Raw genomic sequence first — 20,869 nt, 5'->3', positions numbered from 1 at the left:
GAGAAGCGCCGAGCTCTGATTGGCACCGCGCAACCGCCCGTCATTGCAAAGGCTGGCAGGAGAATTGTACGTTGTGAAGAGTGTACAGTATTGACCTACTAGCACAGATCTCTCTCTAGCAAGCGGCGGCGTTCGCAGAGTCGGCAAGAAGACCCAGTTACCGCTCCCTGACGTACTCGCTCGCGCTCCCTTCTCCGCCTCCTCCTCCTCCTCCCCCTCGTCCTCACCCGCGAACTGCTTCTGACTGCTTCCAGCAGAGGCAGCGGCGCTCCCATTGATCAGGGGTCTTCCAGATCTCCCCTGAGCCTTTCCAGCTCCTCACGCCTGGGCACCGAGTCAGCCCGCTCGTCCCCTCAAAGTGGCAACTTCTGAAGAACGCGGTCAGATGCCAGAAGGAGCTTCTAGGGTGACGGACAGCCTGTCCCACCGCGTTAAAGGAGACAGCTAAAATATAGATGTGCAGGTATCTATCTATCTATCTATCTATCTATCTATCTATCTATCTATCTATCTATCTATCTATCTATCTATCTATCTATCTATCTATCTATCTATCTATCATCTTTTCACTAAAACCTTCTCGGAGTGTACTTGCCATATTTCCCTACGAGGGAGTCTTCTTGTTTTATTGGGGCACTTCGCGTGCTTAGACCTTCCAGCCTAGCTCGATTATACACGTGCCTGTCGTTATCGGTAGGCAATAGCCAGCTCCGCTTTGTCCGCATCTGTCTCTATGGCTGCCCTACAACTTTTTTTACAGCCTTTGGCATGCCAGCGCGGGACTTCGCTACCTTAAGATGCTTGCAGGCGCCCCTGGGTTCACGGTCTCCGACCTGGAGCGTGGCTTTCTGGCCCGTGGGGCTTTTTCTCTTGTTATTTCTCTGTGGCGGTCTTGTAATGTTGCGTAATGTAGCTCTTGTGTGAGATAAATTGGTGGTTTGGAGGAGCGAAGACGTTAGGCAAGCTTGAGGCCGGCTGATACTGAGCAATCCCGGCAGAACTGGAGAAGGCTTCATGTTTGAATAGGGTTAGTGAAAGAATTGAACGTGAATGAGCTACTATTCGGGGATAGGGAGACGATAAGAAAAACAGCTCTCTGTAAGCTGCCTCTGTTTTATTGGACTTCTTTTCTAGGCGCATGTTTTAGCTGTATGAATGTCTTAACAGCCAAAGGGGAGGTTGGTGCGACTTGTTATTTCATACATTGCATAATCCGTCCATGGTGAACTATTGGCAAGCGAGGGGACGAGAACGTGCAGTGCTTAACGCTGTGGAATTCTGTCTCTCGTTACACATTTCATCTCTTCAGGATATTTTATAGAAAATGTGTGTAAGAAATGATACAGAAACTTTCAAGTAGGTGTCCACTGTGGTCCTCGAGAATCCTTTAAAAGAAAAATCCTTACGTTCCAGAATTCACTTTTAAAACAACTATAAAAGGAATACACGTAACAAATCGCTCTCTTCCAAGCGGTTCTTTTTTTAAGCTTGTGTGTGTATTGGCTGCTGCCGTTTGCTCTCTATTGGCAACTGGTTTTCAGGCAATGCGTTTCTTTGATCGTTCCTGGAAACGTTGCATTATGTAACCACAAAATTTGCTGGCAGTGAGGCTGGGAAGTTAATTACGTGATTTTGTAAATCTTCCCGTGAAGAAACTACAACAATTCACTCCGAGGTTTTGTTTTTTTTAAAGACGGCGTTAGACGAAGAGATGTCCAAATTCCTTCCACCCCACCCCACCCCACCCCCCAAGTCCCGCCTCGCCCCTTTGGAAAAGTAGATCAGTGGTTAAATGGAGCGACAACTCGGCTTGTTGAATATATGCCACGTCCCTTAAAATGAGAATTGCGCACGACTATATTTAGCTCCATCACACTGAAGCAATTGTAGCTTCCTGGGCTATTTCTGGTCTTTTCTCCAGAGCTGTGCAAATAGGCGTTCAAGGACATTTGCTCGCGTTTTGAACTCCACGCCTTCGGAGACGTTCTGATAAGACTGGTATTTTTAGGAAGGCATCTCGCACAGACATCAAGTGGTTTGGTAGGTGTCAGCTTTCGTCCATGATCTTCCACCCCTCCCCCGCCACCACCACCCCGGCAAAAACAGACCTATTAGGAGATCATTACGTGTTTCGGGAAAAGTGAATGTCTCGGATCTCATTGCCCCCCTGCAGCTTGTATTGAAGAAACGAGATCGTGCTGACAAGGGAGATGAGGGGGCAGTCGTTAGCTTCAGCCTGCTGTGATCTGTGTCACTTGGTCAGAAGCCTGCCGTGCAACCGCAACGTAAGATGCTCTCGCAGAATCTCCCTCTAGTTTTTTCCTTGGCAAGGGGGAAGGCTCCCGACTTTTTTTTTTTTTTTGCAGCAATTACATTTAAAAACGGCCCATTCCTTAAGAAACCCTTAAAATGTTCCGGGGGGGGGGGGGCGTGGAATCAAATTTTAACATCTTTTTAAAATGTTTCCTGCTGGTTCTTCTTAGCGCGCGAGAGAGAGAGTTAAGGAGGCGGGGGCGTTGCCGACATTCCCAGCTTTCTCCCGGGTTTTAAAACGAGGCTGCTCGGGGGGCCATTCGGGTCCGCTCTGGCCTTTGCCATGCAGGCTAGTGAAGAAAAGAGGAGCGAGGCGGCACTGGACTGGGGCCTCTCTTCCTGGGTGCCGGAATGGGCGCCCGGGTGAGCGTGGCTCTCGCGCCCCGGGGCGGAGGGCGACGGCGGCCGCGGCGACTGGAGAGCGAGCCGGAGGACTCGCAGCAGTCCTTAAGGCGTTGGTTGTTATGACTGGGCGAGAAGCGCGCGCGCTAGAAGGGGCTGGCTGGAGGGCGCTGCCTCGGCGCCTCGCATTCCTTTGTTCTGCGGAGGGGGCGGGGGGGGAGAAAGGCGGCAGGCAGCGCTCCAGCGAGGCGGAGAGGGGGGGAGAAGAGGAGAGCGCAAGCCCTGCTGGCTCGGGCAGGAGTAAATAAAGCTGGATAACAGTTGTTTTGTACCGACGGAGCGAGAGCAGAACAAGCTGGCCGGAGGGAGGGATGCGTCCCCAGTCACGTAGTGTGTGTACTCGCGCTGTTCAACGCGGGGAATGAAAGGCGGGAGAGAGGGTGGGCGGAGAGCTCCTCCCTCTCCCGGCTCCTTCTTGCCTTGGAAATGGAACTGGGTTAAGCCAGCCGAGAGCGCGCGCTTTTTCCTTCCCCAGCCGGCTTGAGGGACCCTGCCCCCTTTGTGCCTTTTGCCTTGCCGGAATGTCGCCCAGGCACTCAGCCGACTTGCCCTGGAGTCTGCGTCTCCTTGGATGTCCAATACCTCTGGAAATCTCCACGTTGGAGAAGTCTGTGCAAATCATTTGGAAGGGTGGGCTGGGCTAGGTCTTGCATATTTGATGCAGCGAAGCACGGTTTAAAAAGCCTGGGATATCCATTGCCTGAGCGGTGATGAAAGGATAATACAACAGACGTTTCCAGAATAGAATAAATCACCAATTTTAGTTATCTGCTCTGGCTTTTCCAGGTGCAGGATATACAAACATGCTGGGATTTTTTTTTTCTTTTGTTAATCATGAGTTAATTGTTGCCTTCCTCCTAATATTATCTACAAGGAAAATAAGATTTGCCAGTTAGTTTATTTTTGTTCAGAAGTAAATCAAACTGCAGTCCTATTTTATAAGTCAGTTTCTCCCACTTGCCAAAATTTGTGTGGGATCACAAGTCCTGCTTCCTGGATTTTGATGCCAAAGTCCAGGAAATTTGGATTGGCTTCCATTCTGCTGATGAACTTCTTGGATCTTATTATATGAATTTTTGGCAATTTTTTAACACTGAATTTCCCAGTTTTGTCAAAATCCGGTAGTGCTGGTAGATATTACATATTTCAGATATGGAGATATTTGCCTTTACCTGATCCACTGTTCACCTAAATTGAGAGGTTATCTTCACATGTACACTTGATTGTACATGTGTGAGTCCCAATCTAAACAAAATGTTAATTAAGCTTTTAGGACAAACTTTTTTGATGTTTTGGAATGGTAAAAATGTAAATTTCTCAGTATCATGATTAATGTTTGTATATTGTTCAAAGAATTGTTCTCTCCCCAGTTGCTCCTACCTGCCTTACTCAATCTGGCTTAGGACATGCTTTATGGGCACTGTTGACTAGGTAATGTTGGCTGACAACGTTCCACGCACATGCCCTTTGGAATATCATTTCCCAAGACTTGTTCTGGCCCTGTTAGTCTTTTATAAGGCCTAAAAACTTGACTTTGTGGACCAGGCCCTGGTCCTGGGTTAGAGCCCATCTTTTGTTTGTGTGGATGATGTCTGTGTCAGAAACCAGGCTGTGCAAACAAGTAAAACTCCATTCACGGGATGCAGGCAGCACACAAAACCATGTCCAGTCTCCACAGCGGGTCTCTGGTGTCCAAAAGGTTGGAGACCATTGGGTTAAATTATGCCAAGCTACTAGGTGTTCTATTTTTGATTTTTTTAATGTTGTATATTTTATGCATTTTTTATTATAAGCTGCCCAAAGTCACATAAAAGTGAGATTGGTAGCCATATTAATCAAATAAACAAAAAGATTGTAGAATAAACTCTCACATAGTTGTATTTCAAATATGTACAAAATATGGAATTTCCACAGTTAGCAAACATATATCATATAGGTTTGCTTCTATTGGTGCAAGAAAGCCTTGGCTTATAATTTTGTAATGCTTCATGGATTTTACAAAAGCAATATAGTTCAGAAAAAAAAATACCAGGATCTTAGACAAGGGGAGCTTAGGGCCCAAATGTGCCATAAATATTTTGGATGGAGAGGGAGCACATGAGCAGTTCTTTCCTATCTGCCTAGACTTTGACATATAAATGGCAGTATACATCTTAATCAGTACTTTTTGAACATTTTATAATAATAATAGGAACACCTCATCATAATCTCTTATTTTTCATTTATTTTTTGTTTCCACTGACATAATAGGTACAAAATTATAGTTTCCTCTTTGAAAATATCTTATACTGCCCTGTTTTCTTATGATGGACTAACTGATCAAGAAAACAATCTCCCACCAAAGTTGCTAAATTTTATTATGTAATTTAGAATCAACATAAAGGAATATCAGATGGAATTGGTCATCCTCACTATACTATCACTTGACAAATATGTATAGACAAATCTTAATCATTGACTTATCTAGCATTATGGGTCTGCTTATAGATTATGTAGTTAAATATATTTCTTAGTCATAACACTGCACAGTCCTACATACATCTACATGAAGTAAACCTCACTACTGCCTTAAATGGTTAGCAGATGGCAATTGTAGTCCCACATATGGAGAGGAAAAAATAACTGCTATTGTACTGCATTGAGTCAGCAAAATCAATTGCCTGGTTTGCTGATTGACATGGTTTGTTTAGGACGATGTATATAAAGTGTGTGGTAGTGTAGCAACATAACATAAGATTAAATAGCAAATTGAACTAAAGGACTTTGGATTTGAAAGTCTAAACTGAGAATAATGACACTGAAGTTGAGTGTGAAAAATGTGCCCATATATTTTATAGAGAAATTAAAACAATTCGCCCCATTGAAAATTTATGTAATTAAAATAGTTCAATGCTATATTTAATGATGTCAGATTTTAGGCATTAAAATAAATATAACTCTCCAATCAAAAACAAAACAAAGAGATATATCATTAAAAAATAAAAATCTAGCAATGCACGTTACAAAAATAGCTGCATTATTAGTATCACCAACTTAGTAAAATAATTTCAATTTAAATCATAATTTAAAATACTTATACAATTAACACTGATATGCATGAGCATAATTGTGTTTCCGAGGATTTGTTGAATATGCTTAATTATATTTCAGTCAGTGGGATTTATTCAGACTATTTAGTTCTATATATTACATTTGTGTTTTCTTCTATGATGAATTTGAGAAACATAATTCATGAACAAGTTATAGTCCTGTTATGTACACTTTTATAACCATATATATGCCTTTCATATTAGCTAGAAATCGGACATAGAACTTCATGGTAGCATATTTGTTCCAATCACTTTTCCCAACCTGTTGCTTTTCTAATGCGTTATATTGCAAGTATTATAACTCCCAATCAAACTGGCTGTAATGATGGGAATTATACCACAATACATTTGGAGGAATATGGGAACACATTATGTTGGGGAAAGGGTTGAATCATTCTTGAACCTCTTCTTTTCTGAGATGAAAAGCATACAGAGCTTTAACTTCTTTTCCTTTATAGAACAGAGCTATTGTTTACTTTTTCCCATTCCTAGCAATTTTATTAAAGAACTAATCAGAATATATCTGAACCCACTTCTCTGTTTCAGGGGCTCTGCTGCTACTCCGAAGTTCTCTATCTTTTAAAAAATGAACTTAAAATTACTGTTGTTTCATTGTTGGTGCATAACATTCTATTATCCAGCTCAAAAATCTCAGTATAGTCCTGAATACTTATATTTGGTCACAGTACCTGATTGTTGGTGAAATATGATTGTAAATATTTATTTTGCTCAAGAGGAATTGGTAGTTATGACATCAGGTATAAATAAATTATTTGCAAGCCTGAAACATTCTATTATATATTCCACCCTGATATTTTTTTATCATGTTTTTGCACATAGTACATGTGTGTAAGAAAAGTACCAGGCAATAAGGTATAATTCGAAAAAAAACCTTCAGTTCCAGGTTTAAGGGCAGCTTTACATCTATTACGAGATAGGAACAATAGCAGTCTTTGATTACCAGAGAGAAACAAATTATTGTTCAAAGTGATAGTGAGTTCCATAAGTTGACTAATCCGTCAACAGCTTTCTCAATAGTTATTCTATCTTTTCAATTTTAATTAATAAATATTTAACCATTCTTCAAGGAATTGGTTTTTACAATCTTCATTTGTTCTTACAGATTCAGTTTTTTATTATAATTTTTTTGAAGCAATAGTTTTGAGTTTACTATCTCCCTGTGTGTAATGTGAGGCTACTGTGGTAGCTTCTTGCTGTTTATGTTTGGCTGCGAAGAAAAACAGTTAATGTACAATCTCTATAAGATATCAATCACTTTCAGTTGCTCATATCTTGAAACAAACCATATAACTTTAGTTTGTTTCAAACTGGGCTAATTCTTCTTAAGATTGTTCAAACTTCGTTGATGTAATGAAATCCTTTTCCCGGATGATACTTGTTGCATTACTTTCTTGATCTCTGGTTATTATAACATCAGACTGATGCAATAATCTGAACATAAAACTGCTTTGCTTTAGGATTATTACATATTATTAAGCAACAGATGTACTCATAAGCACAGTAGATTCTTGTAGATCGTGTTTCTCAACCTTGACAATTTTAAGCAATGCTGGCTGTGGAATTCTGGGAGTTGAAGTCCACATGCCTTAAAATTGTCAAGGTCGAGAAACACTGTTGTAGATGATCTTGCTAGGATATGCAGCATTTTATGACAGACTAGCCCTGTGTGTTTATAGCAAAATTCAAACTTACTTTCAGTCTGTTTAAACCTTGAGGAGTCCTTGGTACTCTCTGAGCTTGGTTGTTTTCTTGCAGACATTTCATTACCAAACTAGGTAACATCATCAATGCCAGAAAAATGGGAGAAATCTGTGTGTAGGCATACTTTCACCAAGGAACAACTATTCTTTCTGCACAAATGCCTATGATAGCATGCCCTACTTACCAGTGTCAGATATATATCTCCCAATAAACTGCACAGACAACTAGCACTCATAATATTACCTAGTTTGGTAGTGAAACATCTACAAGAAAACAACCAAAGCTCAGAGAACACCAAAGACCCTGCAGTTCAACCTGGAGTTACAGATATTCTCTTCTATCAGTTGTTTGGCAGAAACATTTGACATTCTATGTTTGCTCATGAAATTATATTTATTCAAATTTGGAATAGATAAAAGATTCTTTATATATTTTTATTGCTCCATTTTATTGGGATTAATATACAGTCAGAAATCTCTATTTTTCTAAACTGTTGTGGTATTGGTGATTGACCAAATCAACAATATATTTATGGTTAATATGGCTGTTATATAACAGACCTTTGAACTGACCCTTTTACACAGTTTTACAGTATACTTTAAAGGATTTTTCATGCTAGAACAGTGGTTCTCAACCTGTGGGTCGGGACCCACAGGTTGGGGTCCCGACCCACAGGGTCGAATGACCATTTCACGGGGGTCACCAAACCATGCTGTCTGCCATTTTTTTCCTTTTTTCCTAGCTGTCCTACTCCCTCTTATTGGTGGCCACACCCACTTGGGGGTCACCACAACACGGGGAACTGTGTTATGGGGTCACGGCATTAGAAAGGTTGAGAATCACTGTGCTAGAAGTTCATTGTAATTAAAATTGGAATACATTCTTGCTTAATGTAGAATTTTTTAGTCTCTATAGCCTCAAACTGCATGAGAGAATTATTTCTGGAAATTTTAAATAATAAACGTGTAGATGATGTTACTTTATCATTTTTTCTCACTGATCTGTAATTGGACTTACTTTCCATCTCTGGACAGGACTTTAATCTCGACCATGACAAAGAAAAACAAATATGTCAAAGTGTGACTCACACTGCTGGGACTAATAATGTGTAAACCTTTGTGTGATTTCTGTTAGGATGTATGTCTCATCTATGCTAAAATAACTTTTAAAACAGGAAAGTGTATTGACTCGGACATGAATTCTTTTCATACAAGTTCAATCAGTTTCAGGCCTATTTAAAGGCAGGTACCATCAGAAAAATCAGCCATACAAGTTTTTCATTTACTGTAAATAATTCTTTGTTTTTTCAAAGCTACAAGTCCTGTCTAAATTAATTGCTTCCCATAAATAGCAGTCTGTAAACAGTGCAGGATAGGCTTTTTAAAGTTTTGTTCTAATGGCTTTCATTAGTAACTATTGTGCATTTTACTTTTATTATTCAGTATAGAAATATTGTTAAATATGATTTTTCCACTGTATTGTTATCACAAATGAACTTCATTAATCTTGATAAAATTAAGATTTTTGCTTAGAGACATTGGTGTTCTCACAAAAATTCATACAGCTGATGTCTTGGAACTGGAAGATGCATTTTGTAGGTATAATTCACCCCAAATAGTTCTAAATTAGACTTTGGCTAAAAGTAACATTGAATCAGCCAGATTTGCCACTTGCCTTATTCAATTTTATAGATCAGATCAGTAGATGATTTAAAAAATGCTGATGTGTATTTGTGTTATCAATAACCAAATTAGGGGATTGCATTATTTTAAATTGTTAAAAAGATACACAATTTTTTGTGAGCTAACTTAATAAGTTGCTTTTACTGACACAGGTGGCTATATAAATGTGGTTAGTAAAATTAAAAAATAGCAATAATAGAGCTTTTTGTCAAAGGAAGTTCTCAAAAAAGAATATCCTTACGTATTTAAATTGAACCAAAAATAGACACCTCAGTCTTATTACAGGCTTGTCATAAAGCATGTTTATGTGTTCACTAAGGAAGACTTCAGTTTTGAATATAGCAACACTGAAAGCAATGTAATTGTTTGGTTTATGCCAGATATTAGAAGGTAAGCAAGTTGGACCTGATTAGTAATTGGACCGAGACTACTTGAAAATTCCAGGGCCACTAGTTAGACTGAGAATTTGGAAAACATCCTGGAAAAATCAGAGGCAAACCATTTCTGTAACAAGGCCAATAAAACTTCATAGCTGCAGTCACCAAAGATCAATTTCAACTCAAGAGCATTTTTACTATTTAATTAAGAGAGATCATCAGTCACCAATTGTTACTTGTTTATATCATTTATGAGTACTTCATTTACTAGTTGTTACTTTTATATAACTGAAATTATGAGATAAGTGTCTAATATAGTATTTTAATCATAGTCTTGACAGAAATGTATTTAAATAAATACTCATTGTTAGTTTAATTAGTAATAAAATGTATTTGTAGATGAGATTCAGAACTCTATTATCCTTTTGCCTATCCTTGAGACAGGGGAGGTAAACAGAAGAGAAGTGTTTATTATTGAACATTTTATAAAATTTTGTGAAGGATATTTTATAAAATTCTATGTATAGTTAAATAATTGTAAATATTGGAAAATAATACCAAAAAAAACACTGATATCTGTGCATGTGTAAAGTAAATAATATATTTTTAATTCTAACCCTAATTCCATAAATGATATAAAATTGCCTTTTAAGCCAATACTAAACTTTACATTGTGATGTATTTGTGTTCCTTTTCTTTTTCTTTTGTTTTTAAAGACCTAACATCTAATTATGTACATTCACTTTAGATTAATTATGACCCAGTTTTCTAAATTAATGCACACATAGGTAGTTAGCACAATCTTATACATTATTACTCAGGAAAAAAAACTTTTAAAGCTGAATGGAATCTGTTCCTATGTACAGAATTACAGTATAAGCTGAAGACTTTTCAATTGAAGGGAAAAGATCAAAGGTGAACTTACTAATGTTAGCTGACAGTATAACATTGGCTATGCACACTATTAATCAAGCATGTTATCATTCACACAAGATTTTTCATTGTACTTCTGTTATACAGTAGTTTAAATCCATGATGGAGATTATTCAACATTTCAGAGCAGATTGGGAGGGAGTTAATGCCAATGAATTGAAGGAACAAGGTAAAGGCTGCTGATACAGTAGGGTGGACTACTGTAATGACACCCTTCAGTCCAATCCCATTACTAAAACAGGTTTAAGTGAATTAAGTGGTGCATACTCCCAGAAAACCTGGTTATTGAGTTGCAGCATTATAATTTGTGTTAGTTACCTTTGAGGAGGAGAACTCTTAATAACTAAGTAGTAGAATAGATTATAGCTTTGTATTTGAGTAAAACAGAAATACTGTACTGCAAAATTGCATGTAATCTTTTTTTAAAGACTGGAAATAGTTTTCTCCTTGTTTGCTTGTTAATGTAAATCTGTACCATTTTTTCCGTTGCAGCCTTATTTATTTATTTATATTTATATGGTCGTCCATCTCACAAAAACATGACTCTTCATTTTATGATACCAAGGCAGTATTTATTATAACATTTATATAGCCACCCATCTCATCGAAAAGTGGCATACAACAATAGATAAAAACAAAAAAAAATAAAAATAAAAAGAGTAAATACAAATATAAAAACAAGTAATAAATACAAACCATAGTTAAGAGAAAATTAAAAAATGCCCCCAGAACAGTGGAGCCATCTAGACAAGTCACCTTGAGAGTCCCAGAACTGACCAAATAACCAGATCTTGAGGGTCTTTCAGAATATCAAAATTCTTAGATAGCCTTATCCCATATCATGAAGGGCTTATCCTGTATCATGAAGGGTTTAAGGGTTAAAATCAGCACCCTGATTTGGACCAGAAGCAAACTAGCAATTAATGCAGTAGATATTAAGCACTATTTTAGGAGCACACATAACTGCCTGCACTGCTCCATTCTGAACCAGATGGAGTTTCTGAATAATCTTCAATGGCAATCCCATGTAGAGTGCATGGTAGTAGTCCAGTCTAGAGGTGACTAGGGCATTAGTGCCCTATATAAGATTTAACAACAAAAGCAATATACTGGACTGAACAAACAAAAAAACCTCACAGGTGCAATACATGTAAATAAATAATAAAATCAATTCTGAAATCAACCAGCAAGCAAATTGAATTTTAACTGAAGGCAATTTCATTTTCATGGGGAAGGTATGCAACCACAGGATAACACAATGAAGTAGCTCTATGCTGTTTGAGCAGATGGATATATGAAGAGGTATTTCTTCAGATATTTAAGACTCAGGCTATGCAAGTTCTTAAAAAGGTGGGGCTTCAGATGAATTGTTAAAGTAGCTGCAGCTTTCTCCAAGATTGCACAGCTAGTTTGGAAGCTGCTCCTGGCTGTGTCCTGATGCATCTGGGACTATATAGGTCATCCTTGACTTACAACAGTTCATTTAGTGACTGTTCAATGTTACAATGGCACTGAAAAAAGTGACTTATGACTGTTTTTTACAGTTACGACTTTTGCAGCATCCTATAGTTATGTGATCAAAATTCAGATGTTTGACAACTGGTTCATATTTATGACTATTGCTGTGTCCACTTACCCATCTCATTTGAGATCATGTGATCATCTTTTCTGACCTGACAAGCAAAGTCAATGGTTATCAACATCAACTCCAGTGATCCACTTAACAACTGTGGCAAGAAAGATTGTAAAAATGGGGGAAAAACTCACTTAACAAACATCTCACTTAACAACAGAAATTTTGGGTTCCATTGTGGTCGTAAGTCGAGGATTACCTGTATTTGAGATTATATTGTACTATTTTTCTAGTCCAGTCTCCCAGTTAGAAATGAAGAATAATCTCACATAGATGTGCTATAATTGCCTACAATTTAGAAGTTATACTTAAAATTTCTATAGGATTTGAATCTGTGGTCTATGAACACTTAGGATTACAATACAAGTTAATAAACAAATTTCTGTCCCCCGAATAAAATATTCCATTCTTCTTTTCTTTGCAAGACCCAATAGTAGTTCATACAGAACATACAGGAGAGGGGGTATATAGATATATTGGAAGGGGAAATTGTCCACTTCCCATTTATCTTTTCATCTTTTGTAGGGATATATAGTTGGGATTTTATTTCACATTTATTTGAAAATGAGAGATAATTGAGCAGATAATTGAGGCAGTGGTCAATGGTAAAAAGTGAGGTAAAACTGCATTCTGGCAGGTACAGTGTTACAAACTAAGTCTTATTCTTTTTGTACATGTGTCAGTGTGGTACACACATACAATAGAGGCAAGGCTAGGATCATAATATTGTGATTATATTATTACCTGCTCTTTTGCATTCTGACTCAACCCCCATGGATGCCTTATCAACATTGAACGATAATAAGATTAACATTTCATTTAATTACAAGCAATGATTATGTTGGGTTTCCAATCAGCAATCTTATTTATAAAGCAAGATATATTGTTTTGCTATCAAATAACTCATGGTAAGAGTAGGTCTGAAAGACATTAAAAATAAGAGGGCAGAAAATGTTTTTGGTTGGGTTTTTTTTTTTTTTTTTTTGCTAATTTATATACTTGCTTGTAGAGGCAAGTATTTTTATGCTTTACCTCTCCTTAATTTAACACAGCTATATAAATATGTCCATAGGAAGGAAAGCAAATGGCAATTTCCTTCTTGGAGGAGAAAGATTAGAGCACCATGGGAATTGTCCAGTGGGAGTATGTGATAGCCCACTATCTGGACTGAATAACTTGCAAGTTGTTGGCAAAGTATCATAGCTGAGATAGGGTTTTCTTAAGCTGTTTTAAGTCAAGCTGACAAAATGTTAAATGCAGATATGGCCATAATTTCATTTTATAGTTAATCAACTGAGACTTAACAGCAGAAACCTTACATAGAAATCAGACCCATTACATTTAAAGTTGTTTATTCCCAAATAGGATTGCAACTCTAGTTTTTTTAAAATCAAAATCAAATTTAAATTTTAATTCAGAGCCAATAACCAAAACAGTTGATAACATGATTGTTTTAGGTATTTGTTGTATTCAGTGTCTACTAACTTAATTTAATTTTAAATGAGATTGTGATTTATTTATAGCTCTGGTTCTAAATATAAATAATGTTATGCCTAGAAAGAATTCTTGAAACTTATATTGTTTTTAGAAAGTTGAGAACAATGAAAATATATTGTAAGAGCTAAATAATCATAAGCTCAAGGGTAAAAGTAAGATAATTAAATATATGCATACAACATTGCCCTTCAAGGAGTAGAACTTGCTATTAAAAATACCAAGAATTAGACAAGCCCTTTAGCTGAAATTGTTATGTTTAGAACTAACTACTGTATATATTTAGTTTGCCCCATGACTGAGCATTCTGTAGCCTTGCAAGTATGACTAAAGGTTACAAAGTTAATAGAAACATTCCAGGTATTTTTCTGACAATGTTGGTCTTTAACACTCTGATTATTGTTTTAGAATAATACCTATTCTAGTCTATAAATCTTTAACTAGAAAGTAACACAAAGCTAGGCAGTTTGATGATCAACTGCAGTTATATCATTGCAAATTTATATTTGTTTATATTTCATACTTTTGAACCACCCATCTCCCTCAGAGATTATATCACAGTGGTAAATAATTGGTTTGAATAAAAATATGATGCCACTGTTCATTTCAGCAGCGAGGGTTTTTGTAGTTAGTGGCCAAACCAGGTAAATACAGCTTTTAGTCTTTTCCCAACCTGACTGCATAGGCTTAGTTGAATACTAGCAGCTTTATTGTTTCATAGGCTTTCTTTTATCCTTCTGCAAATGAATACCTAAGTTTCATGATAGTGGTGCAAACTCCAGGTGTAGTAGGATAAAAATAGTAAATTGCATAACATTCCCCTTCATTTCCTCTTAACAAAAGATAATTTACCTTGAAAGCTCAGTCAGGCTGAATAGGAGTCTTTCAGAAATAGTATTTTTGAAGAAAATAGAAGCCATATCATTTATAACTATGGAATAGGTAAAAAGTAGGAATGAAGCATTATGAACCTTTTCAATATTAAACTAGTTATTGCTGATTATTACATTGTTAAAATGATTTATACTGTAAACAATTTTAGTAGCTCTTTGTCTTTCAAAATATTTTTCAAGAGATGCAAGGTAGCATTTATAATTGGGTAGTAAATGGTTGTTCTGGAAGGCATTTGGGGATTGATCATCGATTGAATGTAGTTGTTACTTTTAAACTCATTATCTAAATTTTTAAATGTAGAGTTTATTCTTATTTCTGTCTTAATATCTGTAAACTTGCAGGGTCAATGAGGATTGAGGTAGTGGATAAATTGCATAAACAAACAACTGTGAAATTAACCATAGAGGAAATGGTAGAATTTCAAATAAAATAATTGGTGGAATTATAGTATACACACACACACACATACATATACATACACACACACACACACACACACACACACACACACACATACATATGTATCATATTTTTCAGTAACATTACAAATGACAGTAGTAAAATTGACTTGATTTGCTATTATCATCAGATGAAGTTCTAGCTGATATACACACAAAGAAATTGAAAGAGATCCAAGGTTTGACTTTGATATTGTGCCATAACAAACTATACGGTATGGACGCCTATAAAGCTAATGGAATCTTGCAGAGTTTTAGTAGATTTTTAAAATAGTAACTCTTTGAAAATACACAATGTGAGAAAAAAAACCCACTTTAACTTTGTGGTTAGTGTAAATATTGAATTTGTTACCAGAAGATTTATCTTATTTTAACCACAAGAATGCTTTTCATATTGTCAGAGGAAATGGTACTTTGTTTACCATTTCCTTCATTCAGTTCAATTTTATTTATTCACTGTAACAAAAGGGAACCTCAGTTTTTGAAAGAAGTGGAATACATGTTTCTTTATTAGCATAATGCTGCTTATGAGATTGTGTTCATTCTAAATTACTAACTATTGCATACTTCCATACCTGACATTGAACTATTTTTTGCATTGGAAGGGATGCATAACTTGCCATACCGAATGCTAAAAATATGTAGGGCTGCCCTTGGAAGCACAGGCAGCTAGGTGTTTGTGTATAATGCCTCACCATAGCTATATATCATCTCTGTTAAAATAGCTATACTTTTCCATTGAACTAAGTTGGTGTTATTGGTGTTAACATATACTGCCTTAAAAACGTGAGGATACTTCAAAGAACTCTTCAGTGGAACCCCTCTTGGTTATTCCATATCAAGAATAACCAATGAGGAAGAATGCCTATTCTGCCATGGTCTCAATTCTGTGGAATGTTATATATTAGACCAGGCATGTCAAACTGCTGGCCCACAAGCTGAACGCATCACACCAAAACTCCATCCACCCCATTGCTAGCAATGGGGAAAAAGTCCCAATACGTCACGTGATGTCACATGATGTTGCGAGTTTGACATGCCTGTATTAGACCAATTAGTCTAACATCAATATCTGGGGAGATCCTGGAAAAGATAATCAAAAAACAGATCTGTGAACAAACTAGAAGCAAACAAAGTTATAATGGTAGCCAGCACAGGTTTGTTAAAAACAGATCATGCCAAATCAATCTTATTTCATTCTTTGATAAAGTGACCAAATCGGTAGACCAGCAAAATGTTGTAGACATAGTATATTTAGATTTCAGTAAGGCATTTGACAAAGTAGACCACAATCTACTGCTTGGTAAGCTAAAAAAAGGTGGAATAGACAACATCACCACCAGATGGACTTGTAGTTGGCTGACAAACAAGTAGGCCTCAATGGTACTACATACACATGGAAAGAAGTAAACAGTGGGGTACCACAAGGCTCCATCTTAGGTCCAATACTCTTCAATATCTTCATTAATGACTTAGATGAGGGAATAGAAGGGGAACTCATAAAATTTGCAGATGACACTAAACTGGCAGGAATAGCCAACACCCCAAAAAACAAGCTCAGGATCCAAAAAGATCTTGACAAACTTGAACAATGGGTCCTATCCAAGTTTTACATTTAGGCAGGAAAAATCAAAGATATAAGTACAGATTAGGTGAGACCTGGCTCAAAAACAGTAACTGTGAGAGGGACCTTGGAGTCCTAGTGGACGATCACTTAACTATGAACCAGCAGTATGCAGTAGCAGCCAAAAAAGCTAATACAATCTTGGGTTGTATAATCAGAGGCATAAAATCAAGATCACACGAAGTATTAATACCACTTCATAATACCCTAGTTAGACCACATGTGGAATACTGCAACTAATTTTGGTCACCATACTACAAAAAAGATGTTGAGACTTCAGAAAAAATTGAGAGAAGAGCTACTAAGTGGAGGGGGGACAAAGATGAGAATAGGTACAGGCAGCGAGTTCAGGACCTCCAAAGGACAGAAATGGAGGGAAATAGAAGCGTGGGCAGAATTGAAGCAAAAGTAAGAGTGATAGGAAAGGGGAAACATATGAGGTCCTTGCCTAGCGGTGGCATGGTTCTCACCTAATGACTGCAACCAGACTACTGGAACTGCTGTTGCTCAGTGATGTATTTGTATATTTCACCTAATGAGCTCTTTGCTTAATGATGGCAATTCTGGTCCTAATTAGGATTAAGCAAGGACTATCTGTACTCAAAATTTTTACTAGTTTGACAGATAACTCAGAAGTATACTGAGTCAATCATTAAGTGAACCCATTGTTTGTTTTGGGGTGTTTTTGCCAGAAATCAGAAGTAAATGCTGTTTCTTGGCAAAAAGGTCATGAACCATGGGGGTGGGGTAGGGTGGAGTGGTTGTTAGAAATGTTTTTGATGTACGGCATTTTGGAAACAGTAGAACACAGCTTCCAAGACCTGCAGGTTTTTAAACCTTACGCCTTGGTGTTTTTAATGACGTCCAACAGAAATGTTCCTGCAACCCTCCAAAATGGAGTAATTTGCTGCCCTTGGACAGAAAATGTTGCCCAATCTGCTTAATATATATGTCCATATATGTTCGGTTTTAATTCCTTCTGAGGAATGCAAGCAGTGTGTCTCTTTGGTATTAATGGTTTATTGGATTTTTAAAAATTGTTCAAAAGAAATATATTTATCGTTCTATCTACTATATATATTTAGACAAGTTGATTTCATTTAGTTATAGGAATGATGATTAATCTGGTTTGCTGTATAGATGCTGTTTGTGTTTATTAATTAGCTTTTTATAATGTGTTTCAGTTAGTTGGTTTTTAAACATGCACTTATTAATAGCTGATTGGCACTCTGTAAAAGACAGGAATATACTTGATAGATAATATAATGTATAAGGCAATATCTGTAAATGGGGAGGCCTTTTAGATTGTGGGTTTTTAATATTGTGAAGCTACTCGGAGTCACCATGTGTGAGTTGGGCAGCCCTATACATTTGCCTAATGAATAAATGAATATAAAGCTTGGGTCAGCACAGTGCCAGGTTATGTTAGGGATCGCTTTACTGAAACCAATCTATTCATCATGTAAAAATATCAAGAGAGCACTTCCTCAATGTTTTTTCACCGTAAGAAGCAAAAGAGAGCTGGTCAGAAGGAAGATCTTTTCTGTAGTTGCTTTAATATCGGGGGATGGATCAGTGAAGGTATGTGATTGGGTGTTAAAAAAGTCAACGTCACAGACACAACTGTGTAGTCAAAGAGCTGCCCTTTTGTGCATTAAGCACAAAAAAAAACCTAATAAAAAGCTGCCCTGAAAAAAGTTTCCTTTTTAAGCAGGCATTTAAGTTTTTAGAGAATTTTAGAGATTTTTTTTTTACCTATGTTATGTTAGTCTGAGGGTATTGTGGTTTTTACTGGTTTGTTTACTTATGCATTATAATTAACCACAGAATCAGTTTTTGTAAATGATAATTACATAAAATAAATACAATTATTAAAAGTGTTACAAATACTTTTTTTTAAAAAAAGGACTGAAATTAGTAACTAAACAATTATTATTCTTTTGTATGTCACAGGTTTTTAAAGCAGTTTCTCAGATGGATCACCTCAGAGGAACATTTCACCAAGATGCCTGAGACTATGGAATAAACAGAATAATACTTATGGAATTAAAATTACTGTATATATTAAATTGTTCTGGTTCAACAAGACCTGAAAGGTTACTTTATCATACTATTAATTTACATATTTACTGAAATTTGCTTCTGATGCAGCTAAGAAAAATGCAGTCCATTAAAACAGAAGAGGCATCTGCTGACACAAGTGGCAACATGGACAAAATTATGGTTCTTAATTCTACACTGACTGATGTATCGGATGACTTAGCTACTGGTGATGAAATGTTACTTGCAGAAGGATCCATTATAAAAAACAAGGCTTCAGCATGCAGGAGAAAGCGGGAATTCATTCCAGATGAAAAGAAAGATGCGATGTACTGGGAAAAACGGCGGAAAAATAACGAAGCTGCCAAAAGGTCTAGGGAAAAGCGGCGACTGAATGATCTTGTTTTAGAGAACAAGCTAATTGCACTGGGAGAAGAAAATGCCACTTTAAAAGCTGAGTTACTTTCACTGAAGTTAAAATTTGGTTTAATAAGCTCTTCTGCATATGCCCAAGAGATTCAGAAGGTCAACAATTCAACAGTTCTTTATTTTCAAGAATATCAGAATTCCAAATCAAGCGTTAATACTTTCATCGATGAACATGAGCCAACTATTGTAAGCAGTAGTTGCATATCTGTCATTAAGCACTCACCACAAAGCTCTTTATCTGATGTATCTGAAGTGTCATCAGTAGAGCATACTCAAGCAAGCCCCATACAAAACCATTGCAGAAATACTGATGATAAATTCCAAATCATAAAGCAGGAACCTATGGAATTAGAAAACTATGCAAGAGATTCACGAGATGAAAGAGGGTCCTTTACGACTTCAATATATCCAGGCTTCATGGGAAGCCATTTTAATGGCTATTCACATTCCCCTCCACTGTTGCAAGCAAACAGGTCCTCCAGCAATTCTCCAAGGACTTCAGAAACTGATGAGGGTGTTGTGGGAAAATCATCAGATGGAGAAGATGAGCAGCAGGTTCCTAAAGGTCCAATCCATTCTCCCGTTGAACTTAAAAATGCTAATGCCATAGTTAAGGTTCCAGAGGTAAGCTCTTCTGCACTTCCTCATAAACTGAGAATTAAGGCAAAGGCCATGCAAGTCAAAGTGGAAACATTGGACAATGAATACGATGCCACACAGAAACGACTGTCACCTATTGATATGTCATCTAAAAGACATTTTGATCTTGAAAAGCATAATGCACAAAATTTAGTACATAATACTCACACTCCTTTCTCAATTCAAGTGACTAATATCCAAGACTGGTCTCTGAAACCAGAACACTGGCACCATCAAAAAGAACTGACTGAAAAATCTCAGAGTGGTGGCAAAACTGCAGGGCTTGATGTTAAAGACAATTCCTACAAAGTCTCTGAGACAGAAAACTTGTACTTGAAACAGGGCGTAGCAAATTTGTCTGCAGAGGTTGCTTCACTTAAGAGACTTATAACTACACAACACATCTCTGCTTCAGACTCTAGCTAAATGACTACTGAGTAATTATTATTTTAAAGGATGTCATTTGCAGTAGATTGGTATGTTTTGTATTACGCTGAATTTTCACTGGACTTGGAATGTCATTTCACTGTAAGGTTCACATAATGTCTGATGGATGATGTGTTTTTGTGCACAGATGACTGTGGAGATGAGATTGTCAAGATCACTAGCCTTGTGTATGGTGAAGATGCCTATGTACATGCTGTATATATAGTGAACATTATTTTTCTGTCATTCTGTTACTATAAAGTGTGAAAGTTGCCAGTTCCAATAAAAAAATTGGTGACAAGCACAAACTGTAAATTGTCAAATTATTTTCAGTCAGGATTTTGTTTTAAGTTCACCACAGTTATGAGACATACTGTATCTCCATTTTCTTACAATATATTCATTATAGGGATGGGTGTCTTTCTCGTCCCCATCACTTCTTAGCCTTGTTTTTCATGCCAAGTTGCATGTCAAGAACAAAAATAAAAACCGGATGCTGGGAGACAATTGATAATCAGATATTATGACAATATCTAATGAATGAATCAGAAAACAAAAACACTTGCGAAAGACAATACATTTTTACTGACTTATGCCCCTTGCATTTTAGACTAATATTTATTTATTTATTTATTTATTTATTCTGGATGCCCATCTCATAATACTTAAAAACAAGATAAACTGAGAAAAACCAACCATCAACAACAATTAGCA

General features: G+C 36.9%; 1 protein-coding gene across 5 annotated transcripts; it reads left to right on the top strand.

The window, feature by feature from the left end:
- Positions 1-125: 125 nt before the first annotated feature.
- On the top strand, positions 126-20,463 carry NFIL3 (nuclear factor, interleukin 3 regulated). Of its 5 annotated transcripts, none has more exons than XM_039366501.1 (2): positions 126-463; positions 18,575-20,463. In XM_039366501.1, the coding sequence occupies exon 2, from the start codon at positions 18,767-18,769 to the stop codon at positions 20,153-20,155; it is 1,389 nt and encodes a 462-aa protein (XP_039222435.1). In that variant the 5' UTR covers positions 126-463; positions 18,575-18,766; the 3' UTR covers positions 20,156-20,463. The 5 variants fall into 5 exon arrangements, with proteins under 5 accessions (XP_039222435.1, XP_039222437.1, XP_039222436.1 ...); XM_039366503.1 differs by lacking the exon at positions 126-463 and adding an exon at positions 1,841-2,040; XM_039366502.1 differs by lacking the exon at positions 126-463 and adding an exon at positions 2,103-2,285.
- The last annotated feature ends 406 nt before the right edge of the window (positions 20,464-20,869 follow it).

This window comes from Crotalus tigris, unplaced genomic scaffold (genome assembly GCF_016545835.1).
Source record: "Crotalus tigris isolate CLP2741 ecotype Arizona unplaced genomic scaffold, ASM1654583v1 scf7180000020342.816771, whole genome shotgun sequence".
Classification (NCBI taxonomy): domain Eukaryota; kingdom Metazoa; phylum Chordata; class Lepidosauria; order Squamata; family Viperidae; genus Crotalus; species Crotalus tigris.
The sequence above is the reverse complement of the archived record's forward strand: the minus strand, read 5'-3'. Positions and strand labels throughout refer to the sequence as shown.